The sequence below is a fragment of the Pezoporus flaviventris genome, unplaced genomic scaffold, assembly GCF_033815535.1.
Source record: "Pezoporus flaviventris isolate CSIRO_AGI_PZ_B2104156 unplaced genomic scaffold, CSIRO_AGI_Pfla_v1 ptg000037l, whole genome shotgun sequence".
Taxonomy (NCBI): Eukaryota; Metazoa; Chordata; class Aves; order Psittaciformes; family Psittacidae; genus Pezoporus; species Pezoporus flaviventris.
The window spans coordinates 19,280,022-19,299,541 of NW_026892585.1; the positions used below are offsets into that span (position 1 = coordinate 19,280,022).

The window sequence follows — 19,520 nt, forward strand, 5'->3', positions numbered from 1 at the left end:
TCCTCTTAAAACCAAACAGAAAAATAGTAACATAAGATTAATTTTATCTATGTTTTTCAAAAACAATTGACATGTCACATTGTTGGCATCAGGGTTATCATTTTCAGTTCTTTCAGGTTCAGACTCAAGAGAGGAGTATGAACTTTATTTGTCACACTTTTCTTACATATTATACACTAAACATTAAACACAAGATTTTACTTTTATTCAAAGTGCAAACTCGGTTTAAATTTAAAGCACTGGATAAGTGCAAGAATAGCATTATTTCCAGATGATTATACTTCTCTCATTTACGTGCATTTGAATTATTTTCAGAGGCTGAAATTGGTGCTGCTGTGCTTGTTATCAAAGCAGAAGAGACCAAACAGCAGATCAGCAGGCTTAATAATGAGGTAATGTGAACACTGGACAATATTAATGAGTCAAGGAATGCCGCAGAAAACTTGGAACATGATAAATGTGTGATAAATGAGTTTGCAAAACTGGATGGGGTTCTTTCATGTAGCGCAGTTTGGGGCTTTAAACTTTTTCCTGGATAAATTTTCTACATGGAAGCTATATAAAAGTTTGTGCCATGTGCTACAAACAAAAACAAAGCAGGGCTAGCATAGTTAGTGTATCTAATTTTCTTAGGATTTATCCTCTTTTCTGAATATGCTTCTTTTTCTCTCTTTCCTGTCATTCTTTCCTCAAGTTCCTTCTTCCAGCTTTTCTTGTCTTGGTGAATGTTATGTTTCTGGGGAATTTCCTTGAAAGAAATTCAAAACCATTCATGTACAAATGCATACAAAATGTTTCAAGTCACTTTACCTATGCCTATTTGAATGAAACAGAAGCTTGTCCATTCCTGCTCAAGCAGTATGACTTGAGGGGTGCAGGGCCAATATTGTTCAGTAGTGCTTTTCAATCTTCCCTTCTAACAACTTGAAACCTGCAATCGACTGTCAATCTGATGCTAATGTTCTTTGGCTAAACCATACATTCATCCATCAGACTAACTTCACAGTTATAATGCAAGGCTAAAATCGATTCCCAGCATACTCTGTCTTTCATTATGAAGAGATTAAAGACAATTTCTTATGATTCCACATGAGGAAATATTTAGATAAATCCAACCACATGGTTTCATTTCTTTTTTGCTAATCCCTTTGGTTACCAGAAATGTCAAGTTTTCTTTCATTTTTCCTTCTATATTGTGTACACTTTTTATTTCCATATTTATTTCCATGTTTATTTCCAAATTACACTATTTTATTTCCATATATGAACTGTTAGCCTTGTAAACCTCAGTCAGGTTAAGTTGGTCAGATAACTTAAATGTTGTAATTTGACATGGTTAGTCTCTATGAATGTATCTCCTCATTTATATGTCAAGCTGTATTTTTCAGACAAAAGCCTCATGCCCCATTGACAACAGTTTTTATAAAGCTCAGTCAAAGAACTCAAAAATATCTCCAAGATGTTCACTGACAACATTATTAAGATAGAAAATTATATTTTCCATGTAATACTTTTGAAACAGACAACCATACTGATACATCCCTTTTGACATTGAAAAGGACAGGTATTTTTAACGTATGAAGATGTGTTATGTAGCTATCCACAAGACGCAGGTCAAAAATACATCATGGTGGCAGATTCACCCAGGCAGGCACTTTGTGGACTAAAGAAACATTTCAACTTCAATAGTTCTGGGTTTGTCATTGCATTTTTGATCAAAAGCGATAAATTATTCTTAGAGCAGTGTAGTATGTTAAACAAAAAGAAACCCAAATAATTTCCCTCCATGCACAATCTATATTTTTCTCTGCTAACACTATCTAAACAAAATGTTATGCAATCTTCTTGCTCACAGTAGCAAAAAAAAAGGGAAATATGACGGCATGCAGTAAAACACTAAAGTTTCCACACAGGGAAACTGAATCCAAAATCCAGAGACAAAATTTTCACTGTTCTGAATATTGCTCACTCTTATTTTAAAATTGAGAAGAGAGGATCAGTCCATTTTTTCACATAGTATGCTACCTGTGAGACTTTACTTGAAATACTTACCTTTCAACACTTCTTCAATCTCTCATGGGATAGAGACAGAATTGAACCCCTCATTCTTGATTTTAAAAGTCAACCATTAGACTTTCAGGCAAAGAGAAGGCATCACCAGCAGATCCCTATCTTCTTTCCTCAGGAGTGTGACAGAAGCAGGTTCATCTATAGACTGTCTGTTGAGCAGATATTAGGAGTTCTGTAAGTGAGAGGAAGATAACCTCTGGAGAGTACCACCAGCTTGGTGTGAGACAGAATTTGTTTTCACACTGTCTGACAGGGCACTGCATCAAGGCAGAGTTCTAAGTACTAAAACTGGAAGCCAAAAAAGGTTTTGGTAGGTTCAGACATCTTTTGGCAACACCTGAATTGATTTACATCTAACCTGGTTAAAGATACAACTACAGTAGCAGTAATGCAATCAGAAGATACAAATAGCACAATAATGTCAAAAACATCTGAGAACAGCTGTTTAATCACAGCAGAGAAAGATACTTTTTCCAGATTACAGAACCTCACAGAAGTTATAGAGCATTATAGACCTACATGAGGCTAAATTAATTATTATAGAAAACCCTACGCTCTGGAAAACACACCAGAATTAGTCTAGGAACCTAAGGGAACATTTATATTCAACTTTGCAGTATCTCTAAGACTAATTTATTCCATGTTGCATAGGGTATATTACATAGAGTTACATCTACACTAGTGTAGATATGTTTAAAATAAAGATTGGGTTTGGTGTCTTGCAGCAGTTGGAAGCAGTATTCTCTACTTTCCAAGGTCACATTTTGTCTTCTAAGAAGTCCACTAGCAAAGAAAATGTCATTCTGCATTCTGACCAAGCAAGAGTCTTAAGCATAGAAATATTTACATATGTGGGAATTCTCAATTCAATGTGACAATGCATGGGCATACAATAGGCACAAATATAGGACTGGACATAAAAAAAAAAAAGTATTAGAAGCAATTCTAAACTGGCGTAGATTTAGATTTCATAGGGAATATTCTGGACTCAAATCCCAGAGACAGATATTCTCCAAGTCCTCCCATGTATCAAAATTTACATTGAAAAAACTGCATAAGGGTAAGCCTCCTTAATTGCATATATTGTAAATACTCAAACATGCCCACTTGGAGTTTCTGAATGGACAATACTGATTTGGTACTTACCCAAATGAGCCTATGAGTTCTGCTGGCTTACAATAGCTGTTTCTTGGGGGTTTTGTTGTTACATTAAGTACTGAACACTCGTAGACCCCATCCTTTCATCATTCCATCACTTGATGACCATTAATGGAAGATTACGACTGATGCTTCAGCAGACTGCAAGCAGTAGTTAAAATACTAGGAGAGTTAGAAACAAACCTATTAAGACATGCAACCTCCTGAAAAAGAAAATGCAAGAAAGCAGGTCACAAGTAGCCAACAGCAGCAAACATTACTACATTTTCCACTGGAGGTCAGAAGTCAATCAACAAATGCTAAAATAACTGCTTTCATGAAAAGCAATTATATTACAACAGTTCACTAGTTAGCTTAAAAACATTTCAGCTGTTCACTGGGAGAACAAACACATGCATCTTCCTATTCAGACATTCAGTGCAATTTGTTGTTAGCAAAGCAAAGCAAAACAAAGCGTATCAAAGAGTTACCCCAGAGAAAAATCTACAAAACAAGCTATACCCAGCTTAGATATCCAGAAGAGCTCTTGGCAGTATTTTAGGAATATGGCATTCACTACTATTACTACTTTCCAATGGAAAGTTCATTCACCTAAAAATGGGTTTAACAGAAGGAAGAACCTTGATTTCATTTCTCAGGGTTTGTTACACACTAACTTTAGGACTAATGGATGGACAGAATCCCTCTAAGGAGGGTATGCTCTAATGTCAGCAGTCCCTCTATTAGGCAATGTGAGAAAGACTTGAAACACACCCCAGCTTCTTATTGCATAGCTCCATGGTTTGGCTGCTCAGACATTTACCCAGGTTCTTCAAACCCCTATCTAACCTCGCTTCTCATTTTCAGCTGGAACGAGATACAAGCTGATAAAAGGAAATTTCCCTCCAGTTCAGTATTGCAAGATGGTGTGAAATATGACTATTTGATCTCCTACACCATTTTCCCATTCCGCTTAGTCTAAATAATCACTGAATAAAAAAGGCATGACTTTCATTGTAGTTTAGCATGTTCCGTATGTGGCAGGCCATTCAGTATGTGGCCGGCTATTCAAACATATATGTACATGATTTCACACTCAGTTCTAGAGGACATCCTGCCCAGTGCATGCAGGTGAACTCAGATTTCTATGTTTCTCGTGTTTTGCCCATATGGAAACCAACTCCAGTGCAGCCTCCTTTGGGCTCAGAATCTGTGGGCTGATCACTTTACCACATCAGAGGACTGCACAATTATAGTACTAAAACTGTAGAATGAACAGAGCACTCACATTTCTCCCATTCAACTGAAAAAAAAACAAACATAAGGAAATATGAATAGGGTCAGGTTTTCTACTAGAAAATTGCCTTCTATTTAGCAGCATCTTGGAGTACTTAGTGGAAATTCAGCTATTTTTAATTTTGTTTTTTTTTCATGCAAGTGCTTAAAATACTCTAAGCATTTGGCACTTATTCAGAACAGAGAAAATGCATTCACAGGGATATTTCACTTTCATATAACAAAAAGAGTTATACTAAATAAATAGGTTTATTTTCCAAATCACCTAAAGGACCTTTATAAATAAATTATTTTAGAACATATTTCACATCCAGCTGCCAAAAATCAATCTCATTCTCCTCTCAGGACAGGAAAAAAAGGTTTTTTTTTAAATCAAAACATAGAACCACAGAATCATAGAATAGTTAGGGTTGGAAAGGACCTTAAGATTATCTAGTTCCAACCCTCCTGCCATGGGCAGGGACACCTCACACTAAACGATATGACCTACGGCTTTCTCCAACCTGGTCTTGAACACTGCCAGGGATGGAGCATTCACAACCTCCCTGGGCAATCTATTCCAGTGCCTCACCACCCTAACAGGAAAGAATTCCCTCCCTACATCCAATCTAAACATCCCCTGTTTAAGTTTGAACCCTTTACCCCTTGTCCTGTCACTACAGTCCCTAATGAAGAGTCCCTCTCCAGCATCCTTGTAGGCCCCCTTCAGATACCGGAAGGCTGCTATGAGGTCTCCACGCAGCCTTCTCTTCTTCAGGCTGAGCAGCCCCAACTTCCTCAGCCTATCTTCATACGGGAGGTGCTCCAGTTCCCTGATCATCCTCGTGGCCCTTCTCTGGACTTGTTCCAACAGTTCCATGTCCTTTTTATGTTGAGGACACCAGAACTGCACACAATACTCCAGGTGAGGTCTCACAAGAGTAGAGTAGAGGGGCAGGATCACCTCCTTCGACTTGCTGGTCACGCTCCTTTTGATGCAGCCCAGGATACCGTTGGCTTTCTGGGCTGCAAGCGCACACTGAAGCCGGCTCATGTTCATTTTCTCATCAACCAACACCCCCAAGTCCTTCTCTGCAGGGCTGCTCTAAATCTCTTCTCTGCCCAACCTGTAGCTTTGCCTGGGATTGCTCCCACCCAGGTGTAGGACCTTGCACTTGGTATGATTAAACTTCATGAGGTTGGCATCAGCCCACCCCACAAGCGTGTCAAGGTCCCTCTGGATGGCATTCCTTTCCTCCAGCGTATCAACCGAACCACACAGCTTGGTGTCATCGGCAAACATGCTGAGGGCACACTCAATCCCACTGTCCATGTTAGCGACAAAGATGTTGAACAAGACCGGTCCCAACACCGATCCCTGAGGGACACCACTCGTTACTGGTCTCCAGCCGGACATTGAGCCATTGACCACAACTCTTTGTGTGCGGCCATCCAGCCAGTTCTTTATCCACCGAGTGGTCCACCCATCAAATTGATGTCTCTCCAATTTAGAGACAAGGATGTCGTGTGGGATGGTGTCGAACGCTTTACACAAGTCCAGGTAGATGACATCAACTGCTCTACCCCTGTCCATCAGTTCCGTAGCCCCATCATAGAAGGCCACAAAATTGGTCAGGCAGGATTTCCCCTTAGTGAAGCCATGCTGGCTGTCCCCAAGCACACTGTTGTTTTTCATATGCCTTAGCATGCCTTCCAGGAGAATCTGCTCCAAGATTTTGCCAGGCACAGAGGTGAGACTGACTGGTCTGTAATTCCCTGGGTCATCCATTTTCCCCTTCTTGAAAATGGGGGTTATATTTCCCTTTTTCCAGTCGTCGGGAACTTCACCTGACTGCCATGATTTTTCAAATATGATGGTTAATGGCTTAGCAACTTCATTCACCAGCTCCTTCATGACCTGTGGATGGATTTCATCAGGTCCCATGCACGTTCAGATTTTTAAGATGGTTTCGAACCAGATCCTCTCCTACAGTGGGCCTAAGGTCTTCCTTCTCACAGACCCTGCGTCTGCCTTCCAAGACTTGGGTGGTTTGGTCAGAGCCTTTGCCAGTGAAGACTGAGGCAAAGAAGTCATTCAGAACCTCAGCCTTCTCCAAATCCTATGTAGCCAGTTCTCCCGAGAGCTTCCAGAGGGGACCTACATTCTCCCTAGTCTGTTTTTTATTTACTATGCACCTGTGGAATCCCTTCCTGCTATCCTTAACATCCCTAGCCAAGTTTGATTCTAACTGGGCCCTGGATTTCCTAACCTGGTCCCTAGCTTCCTGGACAGCATCCCTGTACTCTTCCCAGGCTGCCTGTCCTTGCTTCCATCTTTTATAAGCCTCTTTTTTCATTTGAATTTTCCACAGTAGCTCTTTATCCATCCAAGGAGGTCTCCTGGCCCTTCTTCTGCACTTCTTTCTAGTTGGGATGCAAAACTCCTGAGTTTGTAGCCGGTGATCCTTGAAAACGTATTCCTTAATACTAAAAATGTGTGCACATGATGGAAACAGTCATTTTGTCGTCAAGTGCCAACAAAGAAGCTTTGGTAGCTAAGTTACTCAGGCCTTCAGTTTTGCATAGGAAATGTACTGTTGAAGTTCAGTTTGCAGCTTGAGAACTCATATAAAGAATTCACCTGATTTACAGTAATTAAAACCATGTTATTTGTGACAAGTTCAACTATATTATCACATGAGAGAAATTATTTTGCAGCAAAGACATCCCAGTAAGTCACTTTGCAAAATATCTTTCAAACAAGAAAAATGCGGCAAAAAGTGAATGAACAACATTTATTGATGATAAAACTAATTACAACTAATTATAAATTTGGGATTTTAGCAATGAAAATTTAGCATAAAAGTCAAGACATAAAACCTAGTATTATTTGTGTTAAGAAATAAAAACCTTCAAAACCATAAATACCACATAAATACTTTTTTGTTTACTGGGACTTGTAAAAATATATTTAGCATTGATATTTATATTTACAGTGAACTCCTGCTTTGTTATTGCTTTGTCTCTCTGTCTGCTTTTGTAATTTAAGGATTGTACTCTTTCCAGGTTCAGGGTGTTTTTCTTCCTTTTAATGTAAGCTTAATACCTATTGACAAGTGAAGGTAACAAAAATAGCCGATGCTCTAAAGCTTAGGTTAATTTATTTTTTAAGCAGGGCATACAGCACATACGTGGCATAGGTCCTATACACTGTGTTGTCTCTCTTGCGCTTTTCCTTGGTGGAAAGGCACCTGAAACAAATTAAGACAGGAAGCCATGCACTGTAAAAAATCAGCTGGGCACCAAAAGCTGACTTCAGATTTGAATTAAAAATACTACTACCATGACAGATGATAACAATTGTTCAGTTCACTTTCTAATAAGCATTTCAAGCCCTTCCTGTAATGAAAAGCTCTATTTTCTCTACACCTTAATGTTGGTATGCAAGTTCACTGCATTTTCTCTTATGCCTCGAAGATATAAGAAAGAGCCAGTTGTTGTTCTCCTTCTAAAACCAATTTACAGTGGAAACACATGTTGTTCCAGCAGATCTCAACAAACTTAATTCCTTCTGTCTTTGCCTGTCACATGTTCTAAAACTTTTCATTGGTAGCATTTTATTTTGGATTTTCATTGTTTAGAATTTTTAAGTCACTGACAAAGCACTTAAATTCAAGCTGTACCAGCCTAAGTGATTCAGCAGCATTCCACTACACTGCATAAGCAGAATATTGTACTTACATTCATGCCTCTGACGTTTTCTTTTCAGATGTAATGCTTAACATTTATCTTTATTGAATTTCATATTACTGATATTTAAAAATGAACATGAATTCCATTTAGTCATTAAAAATAAACATTAAATAAAAACAGATTAGGGTAGGATGCTAACACGAATGATTTGAAATGTGCAGGGATGACAACAAACCATTGATCATAGAATTACAGAATAATCTGGGTTGGAAGGGACGGACCTTAATGATCACCTAGTTTGAACACACTCAAATTGTATAGCGTTTTATACTTTTCTGTTCTGTCCTTACTTGTTTAATAGCATTAACAATAATTTCAGGGTCCTAATTTACTCAGACAGATTGGTTGCCCTGGAACTACCCAAGGGCTGGCTGGCAAGTCAGCAGAGAAACCAGTACATTTTCTTCTTCCTCTACAGGATAAAGCCAATTTTACAGCCTTCCAGATTTGTGGATTTATTTCACTGAAACTGAATCATCATATCACTACACAAATCCTATATATTTAATCTGAACTGAGATTGGCTGCATTGGATTCTTTTTTTCTTTTTTTTTTCTACTGCAACTAGCTTTATTGCTAAAGTGCCATTAAATCAGAAATGTCTGTCATAGTAATACCAATAGCCATAGAAATGATGATACATGATCAGTGAAAAGTCTGTCCCTGCTCAATTCTCCTTTCATTCATTCAAAAATGCACTTACTGGGAAATAGGATATCAGCATCTCGCCAATCTGAGCCTTGAAAGACAACTCATTCTAGTTAAAAGTCACCCTGACTCTAGGAAGCACCAGCATAGAAGAAACAATGAAACACCAAGCAAGGCAAGAGAGAAGCCTGCCATACTCAGAGCAAGTCAGGAAGCTTCCCCTAGTTGGCAAAATGCAATTTCCATTTTCAAGAAGCAACTTTTCTTCACTTCTTTAGCTATTCAGAAAAAGTCATGGTAGAGGATGTCGGGGTGAATTTTGAATTGCAAAAGGGAGTAAAAAACAGCCAAAAAAGTACCAGGGTGTAAAGCATCCAATCAGAAAAGGTTTATTCCAGATTTATACAGGAAGAGTGATGACAGGTAGGCATTCTAGTATAAAATTTAACATTAAAAAAAATAAATTGAAGGTTGGAATATATAATAGAAAAGGAAAGAAATCTTTTTAGCCAATACTATTTAAAGCAATAATCATAGAATCATAGACTGGTGTGAGTTGGAAGGGACTTAAAGATCACCCAGTTCCAACTCCTCTGCCCTGGGCAGAGACACCTTCCACTAGACCAGGCTGTTCAAAGCCCCATCCAGCCTGGCCTTGAACACTGCCAGGGGATGGGGCAGTGTCGTGGTTTAAACCCTAGCCAGACAGCTTGTTCACTCACTCCCAGTGAGTGGTGCCAGGCTGAGAACAATTGAGCCCCTCCTCCCCCCCGCCAAAGACAATACCTCTTTGGCTAGTGTGGGTCAGGCGTCCCCTCTCTGCTTTCTCCCGGCTTCCCCTCCTCCCTGGCAGAGCATGAGCCTCACAAAGTCCTTGGTCAGGGTAAACATCACTTAGCAACAACCGAAAATATCGGTATCACCAGCACTGTTCCCAGGCTGGAAGTCAAAACACGGCACTGCACCAGCTACCACAAAGGAGAAACATGACTGCTACTGCTGAACCCAGGACAGGCAGCCACAGCTTCTCTGGGCAAACTGTGCCAGCACCTGCCCACCCTCACAGTGAAGAATTTCTTCCTTTCATCTACTCTGTATCTGCCCTTTTTCAGTTTAAAGCCATTCTCTGTTGTACTATCACCCACCCGTGTAAAAAGTCCCTCTCCAGCCTTCTTGTAGGCCCCTTTTAGGCACCCGAAGCTGCTCTAAGTTCTCCCCAGAGCCTTCTCTTTTCCAGACTGAACAAGCCCAACTCTCTCAGCCTGTCTTCATAGGATATGTGCTCCAGCCATCAGATCATCTTTGTGGTCTCCTCTGGACTCGTTCCAACAGGTCCACATCCTCCCTACACTGAAGGCCCCAAAGCTGAACATACTACTCCAGGTGGGGTCTCACCATCATACATTATATAGAGCTTCTCATCATTTTTATGGAAAGGTTTAAATACAATCACCTCCATTCCTACTTGACTAACTACATGGAACAAACTGCATAACAGTTTAATACTGGTAATAAAAAAAATACCCTTTCTAGTGAAACTAAGTAATTTGAAATTGCAAAATACAACTACTAAAACTTCTATGTCAGAGCATCAGAAAGAGTTATTATTAAAGTCCATACATTAAATATATATACATATCTTTTTAACCTCTAAGAGATATTCTTACTTTATAACAGAGTCTCTAAAAAGGTAGGAACCTGAGAAACACCTCCTGCTAATTAAAGCTGTATCATCTGTATAAACCCCAGTTTCTGTATTAGGAAACACTGCAGTAACTTCAAGTTCTAGAAACTGTTAAGGCAGCATTTCAAGTATAGCTGGGATCTCACAGATCATTTTAAAGCTGTCTGCCTAGCACAGCGGGAACCATTTGTACAACTAGCTGTATTGCCTAGCAATAATCACTGAACTACTGAAAAGAAAATAGCTTTAACAGCATGCAAGGAATTAGTCCTTTCACTCAGGAGGAAACTGTACTGCTTTCAATTTCTGTTTCATAGACTTAAAATTTCTTTTGCTTTTAATCTCTGTTCTTTCACACTTTCTGGAGCACTTTGAAATTGTTAACAGTATTGATCAAATTGTTCACTGTTAAACATGCTTATTTGCAGCTGTTCAAGAATCACTGCAGGATGTAAAAAGGATTGCATAAACAGTATAGCATTAATAGCAACAGTAATAGTATAAGTGTAATAGTGTAAGTATATAAGTATAGTAATATAGAGATAGATGGTAATTAATAGATTTACAGATATTGGAGGTAAGATTAACGGTTTGTAAAATCCAGAGAAGTTTTTAAATTATCCAGAAAATTACATATTTGCTTTGCCTGTGTGACAAGCAGTATTTATCCAAATAGATGTCACTAAATGGTGGTCAATTTCTAACAGAGTTTGGCATAGATACTTTGGATTTTAAACTATCATACTACTGGAAGTTATTAAAGTATACATCAAAGGAGGTTTTATCAGGTTAGTTCCTACGACTGTGCGAGAGCAAGCTTATGAGAAGACTGCACTCTAAGAGCTAGGTGATACATCAAAAATAGTGTCTGGTCACAAAAGCAAGTTGTAATTAGCAAAAGTTCGAGACTTCCACAAGTACTCAGGCCGGCATTGATTTTTACTGTATTTTCTCAATGAATTGTCAACAGAAATATGTTAAAGGATAATTAAATTTTTTTTAAAGCCTTTAAGTAATCATCATTGGAAGAGGAAAATATGAGCCAAACCAAACAAGACATCTTTGTGGATACCCTATCCCTGGAAGTGTTCAAGGCCAGGCTGGATGGGCAGATAATCTAAATGATCTTTAAGGTCCCTTCCAACCCAAACTGTTCTGTGATTCTATGATTTTAAAGTTGCAGATATTTTCACACAACATCCGTAGTATGGTGCACACTCAATGTAATACTTATCTGCAGAAAGCCCAGTAAAATATGTGTTAAGATGGGAAATTAGGTACAGAAAACAGTTGTGTTACCTGCTAGGAGTAGGGAACAGTGATGATGCTAAAAAGCAGTGATGACCACTGAATCTATGTACCCATGGGTTTGGTTGTCCTTCTTCCCCTTTTCTTTCCAAAGAAGCTTTTGGAGGTTTTGTAATGTCATCTCCCAGTTCCCAGTGGAGAAAAAGATTCCTGTGTGGTTGATTTGTCCAGAAACCTCAGTGTGTTTCCTTACAGAGTGACAGTACCAAAAACCTTCTTTTGCTGTTCTAACCCACAGGAAGCCTGTTCACATATCACTTTCTTAACATATTTTAATCCCTCACATTAACTGAAGTTCAGATGTACTACCTAGCATTCAAAGCTTTATCTCAGCTGGCAGAAGGAGATCTCATGGTTATTTTCTGCCTAGCAGGACTTAATTAGGTAACAAAAGAGAGAGAGAGGTGGAGAGAGACACAGAGAGATCCTGTAATGTGACCCTCATGAGTCTCCTCCAATTAAGAATTTTTCACTCCAGGGATAGGGTGATCATTACAGAACTATTAAAACAACATGATGGGTTTGAACTCTTAGCTCAGAGAGAAATGAACAGATGCATAGGAGCTATACTGGAGATTCCTTCTTCCCTTCTAATTTTGAATTTCTTGATATTTATATTGCCTGTGTAACTGTCTTTTCAGCACCTTTTCACTATCCCATCAGAAAAATGAAAATTGTATTTCCGTTTCTGGTTACAGGAAAATTAATCTGAGTAGGGCACCTAATTGGTGGTGCTCTTACCTCAGGGCAAAGAAAAGCCCTCTGAATTAGCCTTGTTTCCTTTTTTATAGGTGGTTTATCCTTCTGAAGATAACTGTCCTCCTATATCTTTTTTTCAGCAGAGTATTTTCAATAGCCTCACTATGAGAAACTCTATTTTAACAGTAATGACAGTGGTCTAACCTGAAATAGATTGATTAGCTGCCATGGAGACAAAGTTCATTTCTACCTCTTGATAGGTTGATTTCTCTTTATTAAAAATAACTGACTGATTTTAACATTCTACAAACTTTTCCTTAAAAAAGAAAAAGGAAAGACAAACTCATTTGAAATGGCAGGTTGCTCACTTCTATGTTTGAATTAGGCTTTTCATTTCCCAAAATATCCTTATAATGTCCTAGTGAATATTCCCATTGATATTATATACCAATTTACTTCAAAATATAAATTCAGAATTTGCCAATCTCATTCCTGACCCAAACCAGCAGTTTTGGGGAGATTACAGACTTCCTATAATTCATGAGATTAATTGGATACTATCATATCAATGGTTTCAGCATTAAACAAAAAAGAAGTCTAACAGAAAATAGGATTCTTCCTTTTGCACCTAAAGCAGAGTAATCTATGATATGGATTATTCTCTTTGTGTTTGATATGTAATACCTTTCAAGCATAAAAATAACTACATGGAAGCTAACCATTTCACATGCTTTTATATTGTTTAAATGTTTCTTGATAACAAGTGGGGTTTAGAGTTTCTAGTTTTTTAGTAGTAGTCCGCTAGATTTCATGCAACTTCATCTTGCATCTGACAGCTTTGGGCATGGGTTTCTTTTATTTTACTATGAAGACAGCAGTATTTATTTAACATGTGTATTTATGGACAAGATTTCAGAAGATCCCTTTTTTTTTTATTTCACTCATCAGTATAAAATTGGTTAATAAAAAAGGTTTATGAGTTAAAATATTTCATGATTGATAAAGCAGCTATCAATGTCATATATTAGTAGAGTATATTTCTTTAAAGACCTTGTGCCACAGGTCAAAACTGATGTTGTTAGAAGGAAAAGAAGGTATGTATGTGTGTACTTCAGGCATGACTGCACAAATACTGTGATATTTTGCCCTGCCATAACAGGTCACAACTTTAACTCAAGAAGTCTCACAATTAAGTAAGAATATGAAGAACGTGATGCACCTTCTGGAGAACCTGCTCACCTCCCAGAAGACTCCAGGGTTCTGTGCTGTGCACAGCACATCTCGAAGTCCTACCCTGGACAGTCTTCAGTCTCGAATGGCTTGGACTACACATCAACCTTGCACGCACTTGCAAGCTGGGAACTTTACTTACACCAAAGCACAACCTTGCCGCAGCCACACTTTATGTGATATTTGGAATACTGATCTGTCCTCTGTAGGCAGCAGTCCCCAAAGAACTGAACCCAACCTGCAAAATTCTATGGATGCTGAATTTTATTATACACCAGGCCTTCACAATTCCTCTTCCCAGTATCAGGTAATTCAGAAAGACAATCTGCAGTTTTTAAGATGCATCTCTCCCCATTCAGACACTACCTTGACTCCTCTTCAGTCTATTTCAGCAACTCTTTCTTCTTCAGTATGCTCTTCATCAGAGACATCATTACACCTTGTGCTCCCAAGCAGATCTGAGGAAGGTAGCTTTAGCCAAGGAGCAATCAGCTCACTAAGCCTTGAGAACCTGCCGGGATCATGGAACCTGGAAGGAACAGCTGGAGTCGTTTCTGCACAGACCCCAGATTTACCAATAGACATTGCGACAAGCACAAGGGATGTTAAAGATAAAGATTACCAAGCCATAGATGTATGAGAAACACTGAAATGGTACTTGAAGCATGTGTCACAACTGCCAGTTTTAAATTTAGACTGAATGACAGCTTTATTTGACCTTTCCTCTGGTGATCATGGAGACTTACAAACATGAAAATTCAGATTTATAGAAAGAAGAAAAAGGTATTGACAGTTCATACTACAGGAAGAAAAAAATATCTAGACTCTAGAAGCATATTGAAAAGAATTCTGTATACAGATATAACTTACTGGTCTGTTTGGAAGACTTTTGTGATAGTCCAAAGACCCTGAGGGTCAGAGCAGCTGGAAGTCTAGGACAAAAGAACTGTCATGGGCAGCTTTTGTTCATCAAAGCAAAGGTTTTCCCTGAGTGTCTGACTGTTGTTCCTAAACAATATCTATGGCACTGTTTTCTTCAGGTGATTATGGGTCCTGCTGGTCTGTTTGTCAGTTCCATGAAGGCGAAGGGACAATTATCGCTGCATGTCACCTAGACAATCAACCAAATAGAGCTGGTAGAGTGGTTAGTTGTTGCACGTTATTTGTCATGTAAATTAAACCTCTTAATTTATCTAAAAATACTATTTTTATATACTTGGTATGAAACATGTACTAAAAATTATTTAAAATATTTATAAAGAGAATAAGAGTTTGTTTTCATTTTGGTAAAAGCTTGCAATTTTAACAAGAAATGCACTACCATCATGTATTAGATCAAATACTATTTATTGCTCAGATATTATGTAGTTTACAAATGGATTCCCTTTTATGTGCATGCAAGTTGCAATGAATGTATTCATGCTGGTGGAATACAAGTAAATTATTATTTTATTTAAAAAAATAAAACAGCGGGAATGTTGTATCCTATATTAAGTCAGTAATCACTGAAGTGAATTGTTATATTTATAACATTAAGTACCTTTGGGTTTGTGTCTTAATATTGCACTATTATTGGTATGACCAAGTCAACATCTTAATACACATCCCTGTTTTGGGATTTTGTATTTGAACAAGAAAATTAAAAGGGATGGAAACTATTGAGTGAACTGAGGAATATTAAAAGATAAATTTACAATAGTTTAGTCAGAATCAAATAATTAAGTTTGAAATATTTATTTATTGGATATTTTTACTTACATATATAAAATCTAGCTTTGACTTTTAGTTTAAAAAAAAAAAAAACCTATAGGTTTGGCAAATTATTTAATCCAGAAATTGATTTAATGCTCAAAGGAAATTTTAAGGTTCTTTTCATTATCTAACATATTTAAAAACTCATATTACTACAGTGCAACCAGAGCTACTGCTTTGCACTGGAATTTTGATTTATATATTTGAAGATGCACAATATGCATCATACTTGCATGTTCTCGAGTAAGATTTCTAAAAACGACGTGTTTACAACCCAAAATACGTGTTCTAAAATAGAGAAATAAATTAAGTCACATTTAATAAAATGGTAATTGTTCTTAAGTAAATTTTTTTACAGAGTACAGATTTTTGTTTTACTTCCATAGGAGGTTGTCTTAAAAAAAACAAACAAAAAAACACCTCAAAGACTACGTTCATTGTTAACTTTTGGCTGTGCATAGGAACACAAATCTCAGCTGAAACTCTGTGCCCAGTCTACATCTTTCGGCATCCTTTTTCCCACTGGTACAAATTAAGGACAAATTGTCATCTCTCATTTTGAGATGCCTGAATTTTGTCAGGGCGGTTATACTTCAACATGAGTGTTTCTATGTAGAGTTTCTTATTTTCTTTCTATTCCAGTTTTCACTTAGTTTAAGGTTAAATAGAGAAGTGCTGATTAAATAAGGCATATCCCAGAAATTAAAAAAGAATCCTGTCAGAATAGCCAAAAGCTCCATGGCAATAAAGTACTGCCTTGCCTCAGTAGCCAGCCAACACACTATATAGCCACATCCCTTTCCTGTCCTCATCATAAAGTACAGGTGCTGTTTCCTTGGGATGCACAGGCACATACAGCATGGCTGTCCACAAATCCTGATTCATCACTGCTGCCTTCTGCATGTCACATAGGTAACCTGCCCTCAATGAAATACACAGGCTATTCTAAACTCACCGCAACACCCAGCCATTGACTAGGACTGCACAAATATACTATTTGCCTGACATGCTTGGTTCCCAATATAAATTAATAATTTCCATTACATATATAAATTGGGAACAGTATTTGCTTTCTCATTATTTGAGCAATACATAAACCATTATGTATTTCCTTTAAAGCTCTGGCTTTATTTTTTCTTTTCCAATAAGAACACCAGTGTCATGAGATTCAAACTGGATGCTTTGTTCTGGAATTTTGTGTTAATTTGATATAAAAAAGTCAATAAAAACAAAAAAAACACTTTGTATAAATAGCCATAGCTTTACTGTTGTACATGTAATTCTCAAATAAAAAAAATGCATGTGCAGTAACTGAGAAAAAATGACACCAGGATCTGTCCTACGTAGTTCCTTGTTTCTACAAATGTCAAATATATCTTAAACAGCGCTGGCAAATGCTATGCCATTTGTAATGGCTACAGTTTCAAATAACATACATAGTCATTACCTGGACTGGACAAAGTATATAATGCAAGCATACTGCTTCCCAGGGGAAAGCTCAAGGAGCTTCAGAAAGCACAAGAGTTCATTCTAGGTCAAAGCCAAGAAAGGAAAGAGGAAGGTCAACAAAATAGAAATCTGGATTTGAAGGGTGGTTCTCTTTTAAACTCATTAACACCATTATATTATGAAAGCCTCAGAAAAAGAATCCCCCAGGCAGCTTTTGGTTGAAAATATCTGGTAACCAATGCAGAAAATTTCAGTTTTAAAAGTAAAATGACAGGGACAAATGGGAAAGCACATACATTTGGAATGGAATAGCAAATTCCAAACAGGATTACCATGAGCAGAACATTTCTACAGATAGCATGGCCATGGAGAATTTCTGGGTTTAAAACAACAACCACTGTAATATTCATGTATTTCACTCAAAAGGTGTTCATTATGAACATCAATAAAAGCATCCCATACCCTAACACTCAGCAGCCCAGTTTACCGTATTCCTTTTTGCTTTACGAAAATAATAATAATAAAAAAAAAATTCATTTTTGTCTCAGGATTGTTCTTCCCATGTAATTCTGCTTCAGTTTACTTCCTAAATTTGCTACAATTTCTTCCTTCCTTTCATTTTCTATCACTGTTTCTTCTTCTGTACAGTAAGTGTAAACTCCATTTATTTATTTCCCCTCTCTTTTTTTTTTCCTTCACACAATTCCTTTTATATTCCCTTTATAACACTACCAAACTCAACCATTTGTGCCCTCATTTCCTAGTCATTTCCCTATAAGGAAATATCCTAGGCCTGCCACTAAAGAACGAGGTGGTTACTGAATTGTCATGCAGTAAGACAGAAGATTTGGTCTGTGTCAAGACTCAAACAGTAAGCCACCAGTCTAACCAAAATTTCATGCACTGTCTTCTCACAATGCTGCAGTTACCTCCGTTGAATATGGGAAAGAAACAAAAATATAAAAGAGGCACTGAGTAAAGAACAAAGGAAAAAACAAAAGACAGAAGGAGGATCCCCCATGAATTTTCTCCTATCTTCTGCTTTTTTATACCTTCAGATATATTTTTAATGAGATGTATTTGTGTTGTACTCATGACAACTACTAGATTCAATTTGAGAAACAAAGATTATCACAAATTCTGCAAATAATCATAATTTTTTACAAACCATACCCAGCTCATGATAACCTTACTTTGACCCATCAGTTGGTTACCTACCACAAATAATTTACTCTCTAATTAGCCAATCTGCTAACTGCACACAAGATTTTAAATTACTTTATTTTATGAGACAGTTTTGTAACACATTTTGTCAATAGCCTCACCTGGTAGCCTGTAAAAAAATCCTGGTTGGCAACTGATGTTTTGGGACATCAGTTTTGAAACAATCTGCTCTCATCTTTTTCTGCATCTTCTTACTTTAGTCTAAAAGCACTTGGCTCTTAAACCCCTCTCACTTGGACATTTGCAGATATTTTGTACTGCTGAGACAACCAAGGAGAAGTCACATTCCCATTTTTTAGAAAAATAAACACTTCTAACAACTTCTTACCTCATCATTAAAAAAATGAATCTGTAGGTGGGAATTAAGGCAGCAATGGACTGAGAATAAAACAATGGAAAATGCTGGTGCTTGGTTTCCTTGCTCGATCCTACAACTCAGGGGAATTAGCACAGCAGTCATCCATTCCAGCAGCCTACATGGTGTTGAATCTTCACTCAGAAAATCAGACAACCTGTCACAGAAAACCTTCATCCATCTTCCTCAGTATCTACAAATCATCAAAATAGTGAAATCCTATAAAAAACAAACAAACATAGCTGCAAGTACGTGAGATGATGCCACACACAAAGTCAGTCTTATCCTCTCCAAAATGAACATAAAGGTCATATCATTATTCCCAGACCAACCACTGACCTCCTCTGTACTTCATAAAATTTTCTTCCAAGAGTCACTATATGTCTCTTACCATGCACTGTCAGTGGCAAAAACAACACAAAACAGCAACTTCCTGCTTCAAAATCACAAATCTGATCCTTCTGTTTAAAGGAAAAAGCGGATGAGAATTTTATTTTATATGTACCTTGATACCAGAATTCTCCCAGACATTGATATCTCTCAAAGAAGCAGGTTAAGGAAGGCTAAGGGTTAAAATGTTCATTTCAGTTAGAACTCATAACCACAAAAATTGTACAAGAGGAGTAGCAATATCTTCCTCTTTCAAGTTGTTTTAATGTTTAATATTTAGTATGTAATCTTACATTTATGTCTTGATGGTGTGTCTTAAGTCTTGGAATTTATGCAGAAAAGATTCACTCTTGAATTTATTCTCTCTCCACAGCTCTTGAGAAACCTGTTAATACTTGCCATGGTAAAACCAAAGGCTTTATACATAACCAAGAAATGCCCAAGTACAACAGAGGCAAGGTAGACAAAAAAAAAGGATGGTAAAAGACTTCATCTTCAATGACATGAAATAGTATATTACATATACAACATATTGACATATTACAA

The 19,520-nt window shown here is 37.5% G+C and overlaps 1 protein-coding gene across 3 annotated transcripts in view; it reads left to right on the forward strand.

Moving 5' to 3' along the window:
• Positions 1–16,112, forward strand: part of KCNH8 (potassium voltage-gated channel subfamily H member 8) — a 202,712-nt gene extending 186,600 nt beyond the window's left edge. For all 3 annotated transcript variants that reach the window (XM_061464918.1, XM_061464919.1, XM_061464917.1), the window contains 2 exons: positions 316–392; positions 13,734–16,112. In XM_061464918.1, the coding sequence (XP_061320902.1) occupies positions 316–392; positions 13,734–14,444 (788 nt within the window). In that variant the 3' untranslated portion in view covers positions 14,445–16,112. The remainder of the gene's footprint in view (positions 1–315; positions 393–13,733) is intronic.
• The last annotated feature ends 3,408 nt before the right edge of the window (positions 16,113–19,520 follow it).